Source organism: Xenopus laevis, chromosome 1S (genome assembly GCF_017654675.1).
Source record: "Xenopus laevis strain J_2021 chromosome 1S, Xenopus_laevis_v10.1, whole genome shotgun sequence".
In the NCBI taxonomy this organism is placed as follows: domain Eukaryota; kingdom Metazoa; phylum Chordata; class Amphibia; order Anura; family Pipidae; genus Xenopus; species Xenopus laevis.
This window is the reverse complement of record NC_054372.1, coordinates 19,267,286-19,286,510: the sequence shown is the minus strand read 5'-3', so window position 1 is coordinate 19,286,510 and position 19,225 is coordinate 19,267,286. Positions and strand designations below refer to the sequence as shown.

The following is a 19,225-nucleotide window of genomic DNA, read 5'->3' as shown; positions in this document are numbered from 1 at the left end:
GAATTTTCTGTGAAATTTGCAAAACGGTGAAAAATTCACGAAACAGCAAATTTTTGCTGCCATTTTGCAAATGTATTCGCCGGCGACAAATCGCGCAAATTTGTGTCTGGCGAATAAATTCGCCCATCACTATTAAACAATTAAAATTTTAGATGAAATAATGTTACCTTGTACACAGGATTTCTTCCACAGAAGTGAGGACTGAAAATCCCAAGTGACTGAATTTTGTTCTTATTCCTTATCCAGTTTATCACTGCATGTTCAATATTCATTTTTAAGACTACATGAATCTGGAACACAAAGAATGTTAGTAAGCATGCATAACAGCTAAATAGGATATAATAATTGGCTTGGTAGGGACAGATTACGGTATTACTTAGCACTACCTACATGCTGAGGGACATGGATAAATAAATGCATATTTTTGTGCACAGAAAATCTATAGTGGCAAAAATTGGCTAATTACATATTAATTATCACTTTTACACAATTTAAAAATAAAAAATATTTCTACACTGACCCCATATCATACTAATGCATGTCATGCTTGCCAAACACTTAGGGGGCATATTTATCAAGAATCGAATTTGTAAGTTGTGCGAGGGTTTTTCTACCTCGGATGAACTTGAAGTTTGAACGTTTCCGTGTGTATTAAAAGATCCGAATGTCAAAAACTGGCATGAAAAAAGATTTGATAGAGAATTGATAGAGTTTTCAGATAAAACCCAATTTTTTCATTCAAATTTTCGAAAAAATTTTCTTATTAACTCACAGACATTGCAATTTTCTAAAATATAACTCGAATGGGTTATGAGTTTGGATGCAAAAAAAATTCAAATAGTGGGAAAAAAAATCCCATTCGATTCTTTATAAAACTGCCCTTAGATCATAGGCAATAGAAGAACGTTTTACATGTCAGATTATATAGGTGTATAAAGGAAGAGAAAGTTAACCCTTAAAATTGCACCACCCCATCGTAAGGCCCGATAATTCAAGGAACATGGTTAAAACGTAACTTTTACTAATGTATTAAATAAAATCGTGAGTCCAGGAAAACATTAAAAATGAGACTAGGACCAGCCTTGAAGAGGTGGCCTAAATTAATAAGAGTTCAGTCCCCCTGCCTAGCTGGAACTAAAAGGCGCCTGACGCGCGTTTCACCAGCGCCTTTTAGTTCCAGCTAGGCAGGGGGACTGAACTCTTATTAATTTAGGCCACCTCTTCAAGGCTGAAACGGGTGGGAAGCTCTGAGGGTGAAGGGGTGGGTGAACAACGGAGCCTCGTTCTGGGGTAGAATTCATGCGAACCTTGATGCTAACTTTTTCAGTACCATAATTTAATTCTAGCAATTAAATAGTGGATCAATTTTTGATACCACCTTGTTATACCAATTTCTCCATGGAAATGGGAGGGTGCGCTGGAGGGTGAATGGGTGGTGGAATTATTAAGGCTGGAAAGCGGATTGGTGGTGGAATGGGTGGCAATGGAATAGGTTACCTACATAGAATCCTTATAGGCCACGTGACATTTGTCCTTTTCGCCCCACACCACGTTATTGCTGCAGTTGTTTACTGCAGATTGTAGTGGTTCACTACAGATTTCAGGCATCAGCCTCCTAATTTATTCATGGTTCGCATTTGTCGCTTTACCTAATCTAGGTTCTTTGTCTCCCTGGTCCTAGTCTCATTTTTAATGTTTTCCTGGACTCACGATTTTATTTAATACATTAGTAAAAGTTACGTTTTAACCATGTTCCTTGAATTATCGGGCCTTACGATGGGGTGGTGCAATTTTAAAGGTTAGCTTTCTCTTCCTTTATACACTTATCTCTTTAACCCTGCACACCATCTACTGTTTTTTTCTCAATTGATGGGTGGTGCTCCCTTGTTTTGTTTGTGATTATACAGATTATATAGGTTCCAGCACCTTACCCCCAAAAGTTAGGTTACAAGTTGTCTCATTATTAGAATGTCAGAATATTATATAAGGGGGAAAACCCCTCCCTTTGGTCCTAGGACTATAACATTGGAACAACTTATTTTCGCTGATCCTTCACATGCGCCATGTTGTAAAAATATATTAGATGTATTTATATGGCACAAAGTTATGAAGGGCGCACAGGGCGATTCAAACTGGGGACTAGCCCCTTGTGCGTTTATTGCGTCACATCGTTTTCGTAAATGATAAATGCGTGAGGCCCCCCCTCTGAAAGACATTACAGTGTAGACCAGTTGTTCCCACATTTGGTTTCAACAAGGCCTTCCCAACTTGTAAATGCCCCCTAGCTATTTAAGAAATGGCAAATTATATTTTCAGATGACTGGCCATTATGTGATTATCACAATAGGTGCAAAATTGCCTCACAGTCTTATAAACAATAGTATAGGGCATAGATATCATCATAAACTCTTTCATTGTTTGCCTACAGGTAAGTGAGTTCAGTTTGGAACCCCATATGTGTACAGTGTATAGATAACCTGTATCATGCCACGGAGCCCATACCTCTACTTCAGATCTCTCTCTCTCTCTCTCTCTCTCTCTCTCTCTCTCCCCCCAAAGGGATGTGTGTACCCCTGAAACATTTCCATTTGATATAGTATAATAAAGCTAACGCGGCAGTTAATCTTGGCGTGTGCTGGGCCCCCTTTATCTACTGTACATTCATTTTTATATCCCATCACATGTGATTTTTCAAATGCGCCACCAATGTATTTCATATAATATGACACCTGCCCTTGTACAGTGTAAGTTGTATCTCCCATGGTTCAGATCATTTTTGGTAATATGTGACAAAATAATATATTGTAACACTTTGCCTTGTAACAAAACAACATTCTGCTACCATTTTACATTTACATACCCACCTCAGTTTCTACAAGATCACAGAGCATCTTTTTTATTTCCCCATCAAAGTAAATCCAGTCTCTATCAATATTCAGATTTTTTCCACATTTCACCTTGTTTCTAAAACAATCAAATAAGACTTTTTTTTGTAAAATTCACAGTATCACGTATCTATGAAGTCATCAGCCTTATATTAGCAAAACCTGAAAGCTGCACATGTATTTCCTCTTACCCTGACCTGGATGTAGTGTTGCTAACACATTGCTTTAATTCAGAAGCATGATTTTATTAAAATCTTTTCAGATTTTTTTTCTTTTCACAGTAGCTTGTTTATATAAACTATAGTAGTACTTATCTGTTATCTACTGTGTATCCTGTGCTTGAATGGCTGCCCCCATGGCTACGCAGCAGCTTGTTTATATAAACTATAGTAGTACTTATCTGTTATCTACTGTGTATCCTGTGCTTCAATGGCTGCCCCCATGGCTACACAGCAGCTTGTTTATATAAACTATAGTAGTACTTATCTGTTATCTACTGTGTATCCTGTTCTTGAATGGCTGCCCCCATGGCTACACAGCAGCTTGTTTATATAAACTATAGTAGTACTTATCTGTTATCTACTGTGTATCTTGTGCTTGAATGGCTGCCCCCATGGCTACACAGCAGCTTGTTTATATAAACTATAGTAGTACTTATCTGTTATCTACTGTGTATCCTGTGCTTGAATGGCTGCCCCCATGGCTACACAGCAGCTTATTTATATAAACTATAGTAGTACTTATCTATTATCTACTGTGTATCCTGTGCTTGAATGGCTGCCCCCATGGCTACACAGCAGCTTTTTCATATAAACTATTATAGAATTTCTGCAGCAAACCCATCAGTTTTACCAGTGCAGCACAACAGTACATTTTCATTTCTTTAAAAGAATTTCATTTTTTGGCGTTCCTGTTTCTTAAAGAAGGTCAGTCGTGTCCTGAATGAAGCTGGGTGTTTATGGAGCTATTAAGAAAGGGCCTTCACCTTAAACAAGATTTAATTAATAATTGGTCGTTATATTGGGACTTTTTTGACTCTACTAACAAACTCCGTTCACTTGGACTGCTACATTTATAATTGAAGATTGTAACTCATTTTAAAATGTTTATTTACTTTTGAAAAAAAAAAAAAAAAAAAAAAAAAAAAAGACAGGGCCTTAAATTGGAGTTGGGTTTCATGACACACTATGTGACCTGACTGAATCTAGGCCCCTAGACTATTTACAACCCACCCTAATTACTTTTATTATATCTACAATTTATCTCTATCTATCTGTAACTTCCTAGTTTATTGCCCATGAATACGTTTCAATGATCCAACAGTATCGGGGGAATGTAATTAAAGTCATAAAGATCAAAACAATTCGCACCAATAAGACTAAAAATCCACATCTCTCAATGCAATATTGTTCCTTAAACTGTTATTGCCTTGCGATTTATAATTGTGCATTTTAATTGCGCACTCTTAAGAAGTGCTTGAAGGTGTCGTAATCTTTTGGAGCCAACATAACGACTTTTTCAGTAAGAAGTTTTTATTACATTGACTGCGCAATGACGCAAACTATAAAATTCGCAAATGGTCTTCCACTGTCGGAAGTGGTCGCTAAACAGTTTCCAGATTCGCAAAAGTTATATTTGCTCGCGCAAAGGCATAACTTTTCGCAATGCAAATAGTTTTTCCATTTCCGACTTTTATTATATTGCCCCTTATATATGTTGTGCCTTTTTAGCTTTCATTTATATTTTGCCGGCCCAAGAGGCCTTGGTGCTCCGAAAGCTTCCAATGTATTTTCATTGTTAGCCAATATAGGCATCACTTCTTCAATACCTTTGTTTTTGTGTTCTTTTTTATTTGTTACTTTCTGTCAGCAAAGAGAATTTACATCAATATGTAAAATAAAAGTGGTCTCCTTGATACTTACTCCCTGCTGTTTAGCGCGTGCAGAAATGATCTTGCTGCTTCTGTAATGTTTTTTGAATGTATTTCGTGATGAAAATGTGAGAGCTGTGCTTTTACCTAAAAGGTTAAAAAAAAATTATAGTTGATAAACCTACAGTTAATTAAAAGTAAAATCTACACAGAAATCTATTTAAAATACTCTTAAACACTTGTTTCAAAAATGTGTGTTCGATTGGTAGTTTAGTTGTTGAAAATAATGCTGGTATATTATACAACACTATGATCAACCTGGAGCCTTCAATTTGTGTAACTCATCTTATGTTTATTGATAATATGAGGGTTTGTATAGGGCATGGATTAACCAGCAGGTACAAGTGTAGGGATCACCAAACTCATGGGGCCTAGTAACTAAAGAAAACAACACATTCAATGCTAATTCTTGTGCCTAGTGCGGATGAATAGTCATAATCACATACATGTAACTAAAGTTGTATTATTAGGTTCCTTCTTTAAATATTTGGGCATAGAAAGACCAACATCAATAAGTGTAAATTTACCTCCGAATCTCTTTACTGTTGCTGAGGACTTTGCCCATTAATCTCAATTGAACTTCTTTAACTGACGACTTTTTCTATATTATCTGATCCTCTCCAATGCAACTGAGGTTTTGGCTAATGATCTGGTATGCCCACATATACTATCCCCACAACTCTGTATCTTAGGTGTCCTAGATAATTCTATCCCTACCACTTATGCTCGGAATGGATGGGTGTGACTGGGTGTAGGATCACCTCCTGGTCAATCAATCACCTCAGAAGTCAGAGGCACCCAAACCAAACCCAAAACCTAAACCCATCCCTGTGACTCGTTCTGCACATGGGAGTCCACAGCCGCTGCTGTTTATACAACAACACCAAAACTAATGCAAAAACTTGCACTAATGAAAGTTCAGCCCCTAACTCTCCGAACCAAACAAATTATTATAATTAACTATTACAGCAATTCAGATTCTACATCACAATTCTCCCCATCACCAATCACTTGTAACTAACAATAATTGCTAAACTAATTTCAGTACAGATGTGGGAGAAAAGAGAACATATCAGGAAGTACAGTATATGGGGAATGTTTTAAAATCCTTCTCCCAACTGCAATGTGAATGCAATATACCCAAACAAAACTTCTCTGATTAAGAGTTTTTTTTAACATGCTGGGAACACAACACACTTTTAAACTAATATGTTGTGGCCCAGCCTAGATAAAGAATCCCTTAGCCAAATGCAAAATTATTTCCACCAACACATTAAGATGGGAGAAAATACCACAGGATAGTTGAGAGGAGGGTTCACAAAACATTTACAAAGAAGCAATGCCCAAGATCACTATAGACATTTTTGTATGTTATAATTGTTTTATAATATACACAAGCCATGAATGTCCTGTAAATTATATCCTTATTAATAGCTCTTAGTGATGCCATCAGTTATAAACAGAGCTTGGTGATGTCAGTTTTGTCACAACGCCACTCACAGAGAAATTGTGTCCCTTGACACAGAAAAGACGTTCGACATGTTTGAATGCCCATACCTAGTTGAAGAACTAGCAAAATTTGGATTTGGCTGCAAATTGATCTCATGGGTGAAATTAGTGTATGACTGCCCACAGGCCTTTGTCCTAGTAAATGGACACCTCTCAATATCCTTTTGACTCACTAGAGGCACCAAGCAAGAGTGCCCTCTATCCCCCTGCTATTTGTCATGGCAGCTGAGCCACTAGCAGCCATAATTAGAAATAACTCCAATATCAGAAGATTGCAAGTAGGCAACAGGGAAGAGAAAAATCTCCCTATATGTGAAGCAGTATGGGAAATACTCAGGTCTGCAGGTCAATTGGAATAAATCAAGTATTCTCCCGATTGATTGTAACCCATGCCCCAGAGCGGACCTCTCTTTAAAATGGGTGGTGAAAATGCAATATCTTGGCATTGTAGCCTCACTAGATAAGTCAAGCTTCCTAAGATTGAACCTACAGCCCATACTAGCTACGCTTAGGGCCAAAACCCCAGCTACCACTCTCTCTTGTTGGTCGAGTGAATTTAATTAAAATGATCTGTCTACCAAAAATATTGTATGCACTAGCTAACGCTCCTATCTATATCCCACTTAAGTGGTTCAATGACATTGACAAGCTTCTATGGCCTACCGGTACTCCACAATCTTCTATGGCCTACCGCCAAACCAAGGCTTGCAAGAGCAACCATGCAAGCTCCCTGGAGTAAAGGTGGCTTGGCTCTCCCTAACGTTACTCCCGAACTATTATTTGGCTGCGCAATTTGCCAATCTGCAACAATAGTGGAACCCCAACTTGACAACAGAGCTGTAACACTGGAAATTCACACTCTGGAATCAGAGGAAAAGCTGCAGACCCTAGTGTTCACTGGGCCACACTGGGCAGCTGCCTCCCAACAATGATCATTTCTACATACAAATGCTGGCAGATTGTGGCTAAAAAAGCCTACATAAGCCCAAACCAATGTTCCGGGCTATGCCACTATGGAACAACAGACTGATTTCCCAAACATGTGATTCCAGCATCTGGGCTAATAAAGGTATTACAGAGCTTCGGCACATCCTACACGGGAACACCCTCAAAACCCCTCAAAAAGCTAAGAAATGACTACAACCTACCAAATAACTACTTATTCAGGTACCTCCAGCTGAAACACACATTCAAAGCACAATTTCAAACTCAGGGAATCCCAGCTGGAAAGGTCTCTTAAGACAGCGGGACTATGTCATCTGACGTCCAACCTCCATTGCGGTCTGAAGGATCTAGCACCAGACCCCCTAGGGAAAGCCAAAGCCCAATGGAGCCAAAATCTGGGAAATATTGAGCAGGATGCATGGACTGATGTCCTTAGCCAAATAAAGGACCCTGTCCCTGCCAAGGACAGGGTCATACAAATAAAATTTCTCAAAAAATCTACCCAAACACAAGGGAAACCTGCTTTAGAGGATGCCCAGAGAAAGGTACATTCTGTGACATGGCAGTGTACCCAAATCCAGATACTTTGGATAGACATCTGGAATTTCATGCACACACAATAGGACATCCCGCACATAACCCCATCAAAACTAAGCCTGTTAGGCATCACAGAAGAATTACCTCTAAAAACACTGGATAGACTACTGCTCCTCCAATTATTATTTTTTATTAAAAAACGAATTCTGCTCCACTGGAAAGACATCCAGGCCTCGACAATTGGAGATTGGAAGCAGCTTGTAAACACTAACTTAACTCATATTAAAGCAGTCTACATTTCTAGAAACTACCCTAGTAATTTTGAAGCGATCTGGGCAAAATGGACAGCCCTGAACACCACAGATATGTAGCAGTTCTGGGATCCCCTTACTAGGTAACATAAGGAAGTAGTAGGGGAAATGTAGTAGGTTGTGTGGGGCGGAGATTCCCCACTTACTGACCTGACAGAATATCTAACCCCCCCTCCCATGACTGACACAGACTAAGTAACCAAAGTAACCTGTCTGATTGATGGAAGCGGTTAACAACAATATGTGAAATGTTATTATTTGGGTTTTTTCTTTCTTCCTTTTCTTTTCCATTATGTTTTTTTAGTGTTATGAAATATAAAACCACAAATAAAAAGAAGTTGACAAAAAAATATTAACACCTATGTAAATTAATGCAGAGATGAAGATTCTATCGCTCCGTTTCCCTTTTTCTTGTTTTCGTCTCTCTTTCTGCAGTTTTTATTGTACTTAAATACAGTAATGACTAAAAGTAAAGACTAAAAAATTAAAGATTTTTTAAAACCTTTAATCATATTGTGTGTGTGTATGTGCATCTGAACATTAAAGGATCAGTTTACCTCTTCAGTGGTTACATTTTGCCGTGATGACACAAATTCATCAATTATAGTTATGAGATTGTTAATTCCAGTATATTGCAAAAATGTTTGATTTTTCTGAAATACTCTGTATTCTTCTCCCTGTTACAAAAACAACAAAATACATTATTACTACCAGTTAAAATAATTTCAAAACATTTTCTTTATCCCAATCATTTATTAATACACAAAGTGGGTCCATGGGGTCCGTTTACTAAAGCGCGGTAAAAATATGCGCACAAAATATAGACCAGTTTGTCGCCAAATATGTCAAGTCTTGTTTTAGTACAACTTACATGAGGCATAGTGAATTTAAAGGACTAGCCCAGTACCAAATGCTGAGAAGGCAGAATAAATAATAGGAAATTAAGGAGGTATTTTTGCAATACAGGAATAATTATGCAGACTATGTTATTCTATAATAGAATACAATATAAATACAATTTGGTCCTAAAAGTGAAAACATTATAAAAAACATTATATTCATTATTTTGAATATAACTGCTAATTTCCTTACATCATTTACATCAACATGATCGGTTTTACTTGCATTATTTTCACATGCTTAGAATATAGTTTTGCATTACACAATATGTGGGGTATATATTTGGCATATATCTCCAAATTTGTTAATCTTGACTCTGCGCCAAAATTCACAGAGTATGTTCAGAGCTAAAACAACTATTCCGGATGCGAAAAAGAGAGGAGGCCACTGCTCACGTCGGGCCTACGTATTTCAGCAGTAGGCAAAGTTCACCTTCTATACCCAACAGATAATAGTAAGGAAGAATTAATTGGTACCTGTACTGTAGGTTGTGCAAGAATAGATGTGTGTAATAATGGTAATATATATTCTGTAATAATGCTGTTCTTCAAATCATCGGTGTCCTATAAGAGAACAAAATACATGTTTTAGTCATACTTATTCAATAGTACCTGGCCTGTTCAGCTTCAGCAGCAAAGATGAACCCTACTTTTACTATGTGGTCATTATGCTCAAGGAAACTGGCTAAAATAAGATGGCAGTGGGTGCTGAGCATCTGTTCTCTTCCATAATTGCATTAGCAGTGGTGCTTATGCAAATGACAAATAAAGAGTGTTTATTATCTCCTGCAACAAGCCCCAGGAGGCCATGATGCAATGCAAAAAGTAATGTGAGACCCTGATAAACTGTAAAGTCTGTGATGCAGGGCAGATAAAAAAAAGGTCAACTAAAGATTTTCCACTAATTACATTTTCTACATATACATCTTTAACTTCTATGTGAGGAAAGAGAGAGGAGAATGATGGGATAGACTAAAGGAGAAAGAAAAGGGAGAGGAGAAAGGGTGATGTAGAAGTGGAGAGAAGGGAGGAAAAGTATAGAAAGACAAAAGGATCAGGAGAAATGATAAACATATAGGTATGGGACCTATTATGCAGAATGCTTGGGACTTTGGTCTTTCCAGATAATGGATCTTTCTGTTATTTGGATCTTTATACCTTAAGTCTACTAGAAAATCATGTAAACATTAAATAAACCCAATAGGCTGGTTCTACTTCCAATAAGGATTAAATGATGTCTTAGTTTGGGTATAATCTGCTGTTTTATCATTACAGAGAAAAAGGAAATCATTTTTAAAAAATCTGGAGTATTTGGATAAAATGGTGTCTATAGGGGATGGCCTTTCTGTAATTTGGAGCTTTCTGGAAAATGGGTTTCCAGATAACGGAGCTCATACCGGTACTAGGCAAGGGGAGGGATGGGAGAAGTGAGAATGGATAAGTGTGATAAAAGCCATGTCCTCCGCCTTTACAGTGCTGGATGTTCTGGAATATTGAAGATGATGTTCCATTTACTGAATGATGCTATATGCTCCCTTACTTGGTACCACCAAATTGGAGTTATTGCTGGTTAGCTAAATGCAACGGGGCATAAATACCCTAGTCTGTGAAAAAGGATCTGCTAGCCTTATGCAATATATTTTGTTTTGGATCTGAAACCTTTTTGCGTTGAAAGGCTTATATTTCATAGGGTTCAGCATAATTTATGTTATCAGATTACCGCTCTACAGCTCATAAATGACAATACTATGATATATGTTATATTATAACATATGTATTTATTTCACAGTGTTACCATTTTCAACATTTTTCTGTTCAGATTCAGCACTGCTTTTCTTTTCTTCTTTTCTTGTTCTTCCAGTAGTTGAATGGTTTCTGAATCATCTTTTCCAAATTGGAATTCGTTCTGAGAAAATTGTAAATACAATGAATTTCAGAATACCATGAAATCACTTAAAGGAAGGAAAAGCCAGTAAAAATCACATAGTTCCATTAATTTCAATAAGGCGGAAAAGTCTGAAGATTTTAATAAGCTGGGAAAATAAGGGAGTGACTTTTTTTAGAAACACTAGTGCGTATATTCATGTTTTTTGGTTTTTGATAAATCTGCCCCTAGGGGTGGCTAGCATTTAAGGACTGTCTCGTGGTCACCCAGTGATAAATAAATAATAATAATAAATTTAAAAGTCAGTTAAAACAAAGTAGGTTTTAAACAATATAGGAACTGAACTAGTATCAGGATTAGTATTAGTGGGCCAGTGAATGGCCTGTGCCACATGTATTCAGTCCTGGTCAGTTATTGTAAAGTCTCTTGTGTGAAATGCGTGTGGGTTTTCCTTTTTGAACCTAAATTAATGAATTATTACATGTACGGGGTTATTTATCAAAGGTCGAATTTCGAAGTTATGTGAATTTTTTTTAATCGAATAAATTTGAATGTACTCGAATGGGAGGCTATTTAAGAAAAAACTTGAATCGAATTAGAATTGAAAAAAACTTGAATGTCAGGAACACTATTAACACTATTAACATCTTCAAATGATTCAACAGACAGAGAATTTATTCATCAGCCATGGATTTGCGGCGAAATTGTAAATTTCGCCATGTACAAATTTCTACATGAAATTGCAGCAAAAATTTGCCACGAAAAAACGCCCATAAGAAGACTTTAATGCATTTGGAGAAAAAAGGTCACAATAAGAAAAAACGGCCATTGACTTTAATGCATTAGGACGAAAAAAAATCTCAGTAAGAAAAAACACCCATTGACTTTAATGCATTTGGAGAAAAAAAGTCGCCATAAGAGAAAACGACCATTGACTTTAATGCATTAGGACAAAAAAGTTGCCATAAGAAAAGTGAGAAAAGGAGCAAGAAAAAAAATTGTTGCGCGTAAAAATGTCCATTGACTTTAATGCGTTTCGAAAAATTTCGCCATTTCGCTAATTTTTCCGCAGTTTTGCAAATTTTTCAGCACAGTCAAATGGAACAGATTCAGTCATCACTATTTGGCAGGTTTTAGGTGGTAAAGTATCGTATTAGAACTTTTTCCAGGGTTGAGGTGTGATAAATCTCACATTCGAATTCAAATTTGATTTGGTGGTTTTAAATTTGAAATTGTTGAGTTTTGACCCCAAAAAAAAAAAATTCGAATTTGAATTTACCATTCGAACACTTCAGCCTATCCTACAGCCCTGTTTACAAAAGAGCTGGGACACTGTTTAAACTGTAAATAAAACGAGAATATGATAATTAGTAAACATTTAAACCCTATATTTAATTGCAAATAGAAATAGTACAATGACAAAATATCAGAGGTTGAAACTGAGACATTTTGTATGTTTTCTGAAAAATACTTTTTCATTGTAAATTTGAGGTCTGTTTCCCACAGAATTCTTTTAACAATTCTTTTAACAACACTTTGTAACCATTAGGTTATTGTGGAGACATAGTGCTTTAGTTTTAAAAGTGAAATGTTGTCCTATTCTTGCCTGATACGGGATTTCAGCTGCTCAACAGTTTGGAGGTCTCCTTTATCCATTTTTTTGTCTCTTAATGACAATGTTTTTTCTATGGCTGACAGGTCTGGACTGCAGTCTGAGCACTTTAGCACTCCAAACTATTTTGCTACAGAGTCAAGCTGTTGTAGTATTTGCAGAATGTGGTATGGCATTGTCTTACTGAAATAAGCAAGACCTGAAAAAAGACAATGTCTGGCAGTAAATTTATACCGTGTCCCAACTTTTTTTTTACAAATGGGGTTGTAAATTTGAGCATGTTTAAAACCTGCTAATAGCAAATAACTTGTAAAAAGGGGAAAGTCATAGGGGGTTATTTACTAAACTCAATGCAAAAATCACGAAAAATTCGTGTTTTTTTTAAAATAAAATCTGACTTTTAAAAAATCACGAATTTTTCGGAATTTATTAAACCCCGAGGATGGAAAAGTCAGAATCTGAAAATCCGGTCTCAGACCTGTCGAGTCAATGGGAGAAGTCACAATGATTTTTTGATGTGCGCTGGGTTTCAGGCAATACACCGAAGTTTTTGGGTGAAAATTACGAAAAAAATCATGAAAATCGGATGGAAAAGTCTGAAAAGTTCGAGAAAATTAGATTTTTTTCCCACAAAGCAAATTTTAGGAAAAATGTATTAATAAATAAGAGTAAAAAACCCGAGCTGAGTTTGTAGCAGAAAATATTGAGATAAATTCAGACTTTGATAAATAACCCCCGTATTGTGATACAGTATTGTTTATCTAATATTATATAATATTGGTCAGTAAGGAATTTTGTAAGCAAACACATTTCCGTTATTATGGTATTATGTGCCTTTTTGTAATACATGCATCTAAACATGGCTGTACCTTTTCTGGATATGCAAGGAGTATAAGTTTATAACTGCGTGGGTTTTCTTTCCAGTATTTTGCCAAATCACTGCTAAACAGCAGATCTTTCACTTCTTTCTCTGCAATCTCAGATAAATCACTTACAACAATGACTGCATCCACCTAAACAACAACAAAAAATATTCACATATGTAAAAATATATATAAATGTATTAATGCAGTATATTTATGTAGGTTTAACTCGCAATCCCAAAATAACTGGTTCTTTACCATGATTAGCAACAAATAGTTTATAAAATTAAGGGGCAGATTTACAAAATTCGAGTGAAGAATTCAAATGTAAAAAAATTCGAATTTCGAAGTATTTTTTGGGTACTTTGACCATCGAATTGGTTAAATTCGTTCGAATTCGAACGATTCGAACGATTCGAAGTAAAAATCGTTCGACTATTCGACCATTCGATAATCGAAGTACTGTCTCTTTAAAAAATACTTCGACCACCTACTTCGGTAGATAAAACCTACCAAAGTCAATGTTAGCCTATGGGGAAGGTCCCCATAGGCTTGCCTGTGATTTTTTGATCAAAGGATTTTCCTTCGATCGTTGGATTAAAATCCTTCGAATCGTTTGATTCGAAGGATTTGCGCAAAATCGTTCGACTTCGATATTCGAAGTCGAACGATTTTAGTTCCCAGTCGAATATCGAGGGTTAATCATTTATGGAAAAACTCGAATGTCTAATATTCGATAGAATAGTCCTGATCCGAAAAACGTGAATGTCAGGAAGGCAATTAACTTATTCAAATTGTTCAACGGACCTCAGCCATTGACTTGTAAATTAAATAGGCAGGTGGTGAATATTCTAATTAGAACAGTTTGGTGTGATAAAGCTCACCTTCGAATTTACATTTGAGTTGGTGCATTTAAATTCTAATTTTGACAAAAAAATATTTGAAAATTTAAATTTACCATTCAAACCTTAATTCATCTCTCCGTGAGACTTTATCATCTGACAGCTTGCAAGTTCATATAGAAGACAAAGTGAGTAATCTGAGCATAATTAATAATTACATTTTTTTTCATTGTTTGTAGGCGAGTTATTTCATGGTTTTATTCAATCGATCTTTTTAGAATCACAATTTTTAATAAATAAGCAAGCATTTGAGTTTTGGAAAATTTCAAGTTTATTCAAATTTTAAAAAATGCTAAATGGCATAGATTTTAATTTTGACAAATTATCCTCCTAAATTTTTATAATTATGAAGATATAGGATTGGGGTTCAGGTCTCCTTTATGTTTAAGCCAAAGTTCTTTTTAAAATTGTTTGCTTTATAAATTGTTACTCTGTGTATGTGTTTCCACAAGGCATATCTATTCTCAGAAAAAAAAATGTTTTTGCTGGTCAGGGTTCATTCTAATTGGCATTTGAGCTACAGGTTAACACATAAAGAAAATTGTTGTATAGACTGCTTCTAACAGTAAAATTAAAACATTGATTAACAGAATTGTTTTCCTTTCAAATGACAGTGGTTTGATTTTTAACAACTGTGCTAAAAAAAATTACATAAAAAAAATAAAATTAGGGATGCACCGAATCCACTATTTTGGATTTGGCCGAACCCCCGAATCCTTTGCGAAAGATTCAGCCGAGTACCGAACCGAATCCGAATCCTAATTTGCACATGCAAATTGGGATTCGGATTCGGTTAGGCCAGGCAGAAGGATTCGGCCGAATCTGAATCCTGCTGAAAAAGGGCGAATCCCGAACCGAATCCTGGATTCGGTGCTTCCCTAAATAAAATAAATAAAGAATAAGATTATATTTGGCAGACAGTGTTGTACAGACCTCATTCAGAGTAGTTTTGATCAAATCCATTGCCATTGGGTCAGAATCATCTGTTCCTGGCATTTCCAGAATTTCTTTGCCACCATACAGTATTTTGCTGGGCAAATAAATGATTATTTGCTTGACAGCAGCAATTCTCTTTTTGTATTCTTCAGCTTTGTCCTTGTCTTCCTCTTGGGAAGTTGTTAGTTGCCTTAGAATAGCCTGTCAAAAATACAATACAATACAATATATCATATTGCATAACCTTTTGATGGTACCGCAAAAATATTTAGTGAAAATATTAAGTATATAAATGAGACTACGGAGAAGATTTTTTAAATTACTGATTTTAGATATATAAATGAGAGTTTATCTGGATGCACCCACAGTTGTGGGGTAGTTAGGTAGTTCTTTGCCACTTATTTGCTGCTTGCTTAGCAAGAGACCACTCTCCCCAGCTAGAAATCCAGTTCACACAGCTTTTTCAGAGGTCTGTTAATTAGCTACCTTAGAATAGAATGGTTCAAAGAAATGATGCTTGCATAGCAATCAATTTTTAAATCACAGAAAATGATTAAAGGGATACTGTCATGGGAAAAAATTTTTTTTTAAAAACGCATCAGTTAATAGTGCTACTCCAGCAGAATTCTGCACTGAAACCAGTTCTCAAAAGAGCAAACAGATTTTTTTATATTCAATTTTGAAATCTGACATGGGGCTAGACATATTATCAGTTTCCCAGCTGCCCCCATTCATGTGACTTGTGCTCTGATAAATTTCAGTCACTCTTTACTGCTGTACTTGAAATTGAAGAGTAGGATTAGTAACAGTTAACAAATAGAAAACAAAACATGGTAGAAAAGTATTACCTGCATAGCAAGTCGGTCCTTCAGGGCATCTCTACCATTTCCAATATATAATTCTGTCTGTCCAGCAAACTGTTTGACATCTTCAGAAAGAACAATATCTTTGGCAGAATTAAATTTGCCATTGCTTTCCTATAAAGTTGAAACAGCATTCAGAATATACAACAATCTCTAATATGTTTACTATTTTGATTAATTTCATACAAAAATATTACCTCGATATCACTGGGAATCTCATGATCAGTTAGAATTTGAAACCGTGCCTTTAAGCAGTCTAGAGCTCTTTCTTTTACTTGAAACACAACTGCATCTTTTGGATTGTAGAACAACAGAAACAGGGCACAAAAGGAGATCACATTAGCACGCAGTGGAACTCTTGTAAGAGGTGTCCTATCATTTATAAAAGGCCAATATAAGAACTTCTAAAGAACGCTGACAAACATCTTTATCTGGCATATTTATCACGGGTCGAAGTTCGAATTTGAAAAACTTAGAAATTTGAATTCAAAAAGACCGGCCGAATAGGTCCATTTTAGATCAAATAGGTCTGTATTCGGTCGAATTCGAATCATACAAATCAAAGTAATAGTGCATTCGATCGAATTCGAATCAAAGTTTTTCCACAAAAAAACTTTGATTTTTCATAGTCCACCTATTGACTCCAAATGGGTTCTAGGAGTCTAGTCTAGGAGGCTAAAACAGAAATTTGGCAGGTTCTAGATGGCAAATGGTCGACGTTGAATTTTTAAAGAGACAGTACATTTTTTTTTCAAATTTGAATCTAATTTGGACTATTCGTTAGTCGAAGTACACAAAAAATTAAATTTAAATTTTTCAAATTCAAAAATTCACCTCGAGCTTTGATGAATCTGTCCCTAGATAAAGAATCAGAGAAAAAAACTTGAATCAAATTCAATTCAAATTTGATTCAAGTTTTCGGGTCGATCCTATTTTGTAATAAATTTTGATTGGTTGAATTTCGAGTTCATGGGAGTTTATGGGAGTTTTAAAAAAACTCCCATGAACTCAAAATTCGACCCTTGATAAATCTGCCCCACAGTGTTGATGATGCCAATAGCTCATTATGGCTTGTGCTGCAATTTGGGGGCAGACAATAAATCTGATGCTGTTTCACTTGATAATTTTGGAACTGCTTAATTTAGAGAACATACCTTAATGAACACCTAGGAAAATAATGTAGGAGCAGATTTACATAGGGTTGAATATCGAGGGTTAATTAACCCTCGATATTCGACTGCCGAATTTAAATCTTTTGACTTTGAATATCGAATTTGAAGGATTTACTGCAAATAGTTTGATCGAACGATTAAATCCTTTGAATCGTTCAAACTATTTATCAATCGATCGAACGATTTTTCTTCGACCTAAAAATTGATAGAAAGCCTATGGGGACCTTCCCCATAGTCGAACAATTTTTAGTTTGAATCGTTCGATTCAAGGTCGAAGTCGATGTTTGAAGTAGCCAATTCAATGGTCGAAGTAGCCAAAAAAATCATTCGAAATTCTAAGTTTTTTTTATTCTATTCCTTCACTCGAGCTAAGTAAATGGGCCCCGTAGTGTTATATAGGTAACATCAATATCCTGCTGATGAGTAGAGAAGTAAAAATAGAATTGGCACATACATACATGCCAGGATTGCGATTAAATAAAGTTAAAATTAAAGTTAAGTAAAAAAGTAATGCAAATACTTGTCATGTCAGATAACTATGCTGTACTCCTATGCCATATTTTTCGAGTGGCCTTGGACCCCTATGCATTACAGAGATTCTGTTTAAAAAAATAGCTGGATTTGATTAGGTTATGGGTGAAATCTGCACCATTATATTATGGAAGTTTTAGTTGAAGCAACACCCTATCCAGAGAAAAAAAACCATTTAGGGGCAGATTTTTCAAGGGTCTTATTTTGAGTTTGTGGGAGTTTCTAAAAACTCCCATAAACTCAAAATTTGAAAAAAATAACAAACCGACATTTATTTTAAAATTTGATTTTTTTTAAACGCAAATCGAATTAGATCGAATTAAATTAGAGTCTTTTTCAAAAGTCCACCAAACGACTCCAAATTGATCGAAGGAGGTGAATAGTTGAATTTTGAATTCGTAAAGGGACAGTACATTTTCGAATTTCAAATTTTTTTTAAACTCAAATCAAATTTGGACTATTCCCTAGTTGAATTATGCAAAAATAATAATTCAAATTTTCAATTCGATCCTTGATAAATCCGTCCCTTAACAAATACAGCTTCTAAAATAATTCCTTAACTGTTGTGGATGGGCTACATTAAATGGGAGCAACACTAGCATATATGGGGGGATGGATCAGGGCAGGTTTTTTCCTGGTATCCCACTTGCCCTGTCCAACTTTGGATGACACTAAGGAGAGAACAGCATTCTTAAACCCTGATGGAATATTCCAATACACAGTGCTGTCTTTTTTTGTGTACGTGAGTCACCTGCCATCCCTAATAGAAATAAATAGATTATATTATTTATTGCATCACAACATTTACATACAGAATAATATTTTCATTCTCTCTAAGGAGTAATTACCCTCTCCATTCAAAGTGACCAAATCAAATAGTTGATGTTGAAGTTCTTCTTCTGTAAAGTAATTCACACTCATTTGGTAAACTGTACCATATCTCAGATGAATAATGCATTTTGTAGTAGACTCATATTTTTCCTCTCTTTTCTTCCTGTAATGTATTAACATAAAACAAAGATCTTTTATATCAACAAACATTGGAAGATTATCTGGTTCACAATACAGAAAATGAAGGCTAACATCACACTTGCCATTTTCTTTGCCATGCCTTTGCCAAGATATAATGACCACCTCAGACATGTTAAAAACCATGAGCTTCTTTAATATTTTAAGTATAAATATTGTGTATTTTCAAAATAAATGAATTTGTCTATACTCTGCTGAAAACAATTTAACAAAATATTTTTGGAAATAAAATACACCAAACTTACTGAGCAAGAATGAAGGGTTCTACATCTATTGTGCTTCTTGCAGAAAAATAGTTGACCAGATTTAAAAGTGAACTGTTTGATTGTTTGATGCTCTGTAAAAAAAAGCAGGTTTAATTAAACCAAAGAAAAAAATACATCCTCTTGTAATATTGCTCTGCATCTAACAATTAT

General features: G+C 35.7%; 1 protein-coding gene across 1 annotated transcript in view; it reads right to left on the bottom strand.

Moving 5' to 3' along the window:
* LOC108704198 overlaps nucleotides 1-19,225 on the bottom strand; it is a 44,074-nt gene that overhangs the window by 17,166 nt on the left and 7,683 nt on the right. The window contains exons 7-18 of the mRNA XM_041579412.1: nucleotides 19,055-19,146; nucleotides 18,629-18,774; nucleotides 16,275-16,369; nucleotides 16,063-16,191; nucleotides 15,212-15,415; nucleotides 13,383-13,526; nucleotides 10,812-10,922; nucleotides 9,494-9,580; nucleotides 8,675-8,794; nucleotides 4,808-4,902; nucleotides 2,865-2,964; nucleotides 168-290 (exon numbers count right to left, since the gene is read on the bottom strand). Coding sequence (XP_041435346.1) covers nucleotides 168-290; nucleotides 2,865-2,964; nucleotides 4,808-4,902; nucleotides 8,675-8,794; nucleotides 9,494-9,580; nucleotides 10,812-10,922; nucleotides 13,383-13,526; nucleotides 15,212-15,415; nucleotides 16,063-16,191; nucleotides 16,275-16,369; nucleotides 18,629-18,774; nucleotides 19,055-19,146 — 1,446 coding nt within the window. The remainder of the gene's footprint in view (nucleotides 1-167; nucleotides 291-2,864; nucleotides 2,965-4,807; nucleotides 4,903-8,674; nucleotides 8,795-9,493; nucleotides 9,581-10,811; nucleotides 10,923-13,382; nucleotides 13,527-15,211; nucleotides 15,416-16,062; nucleotides 16,192-16,274; nucleotides 16,370-18,628; nucleotides 18,775-19,054; nucleotides 19,147-19,225) is intronic.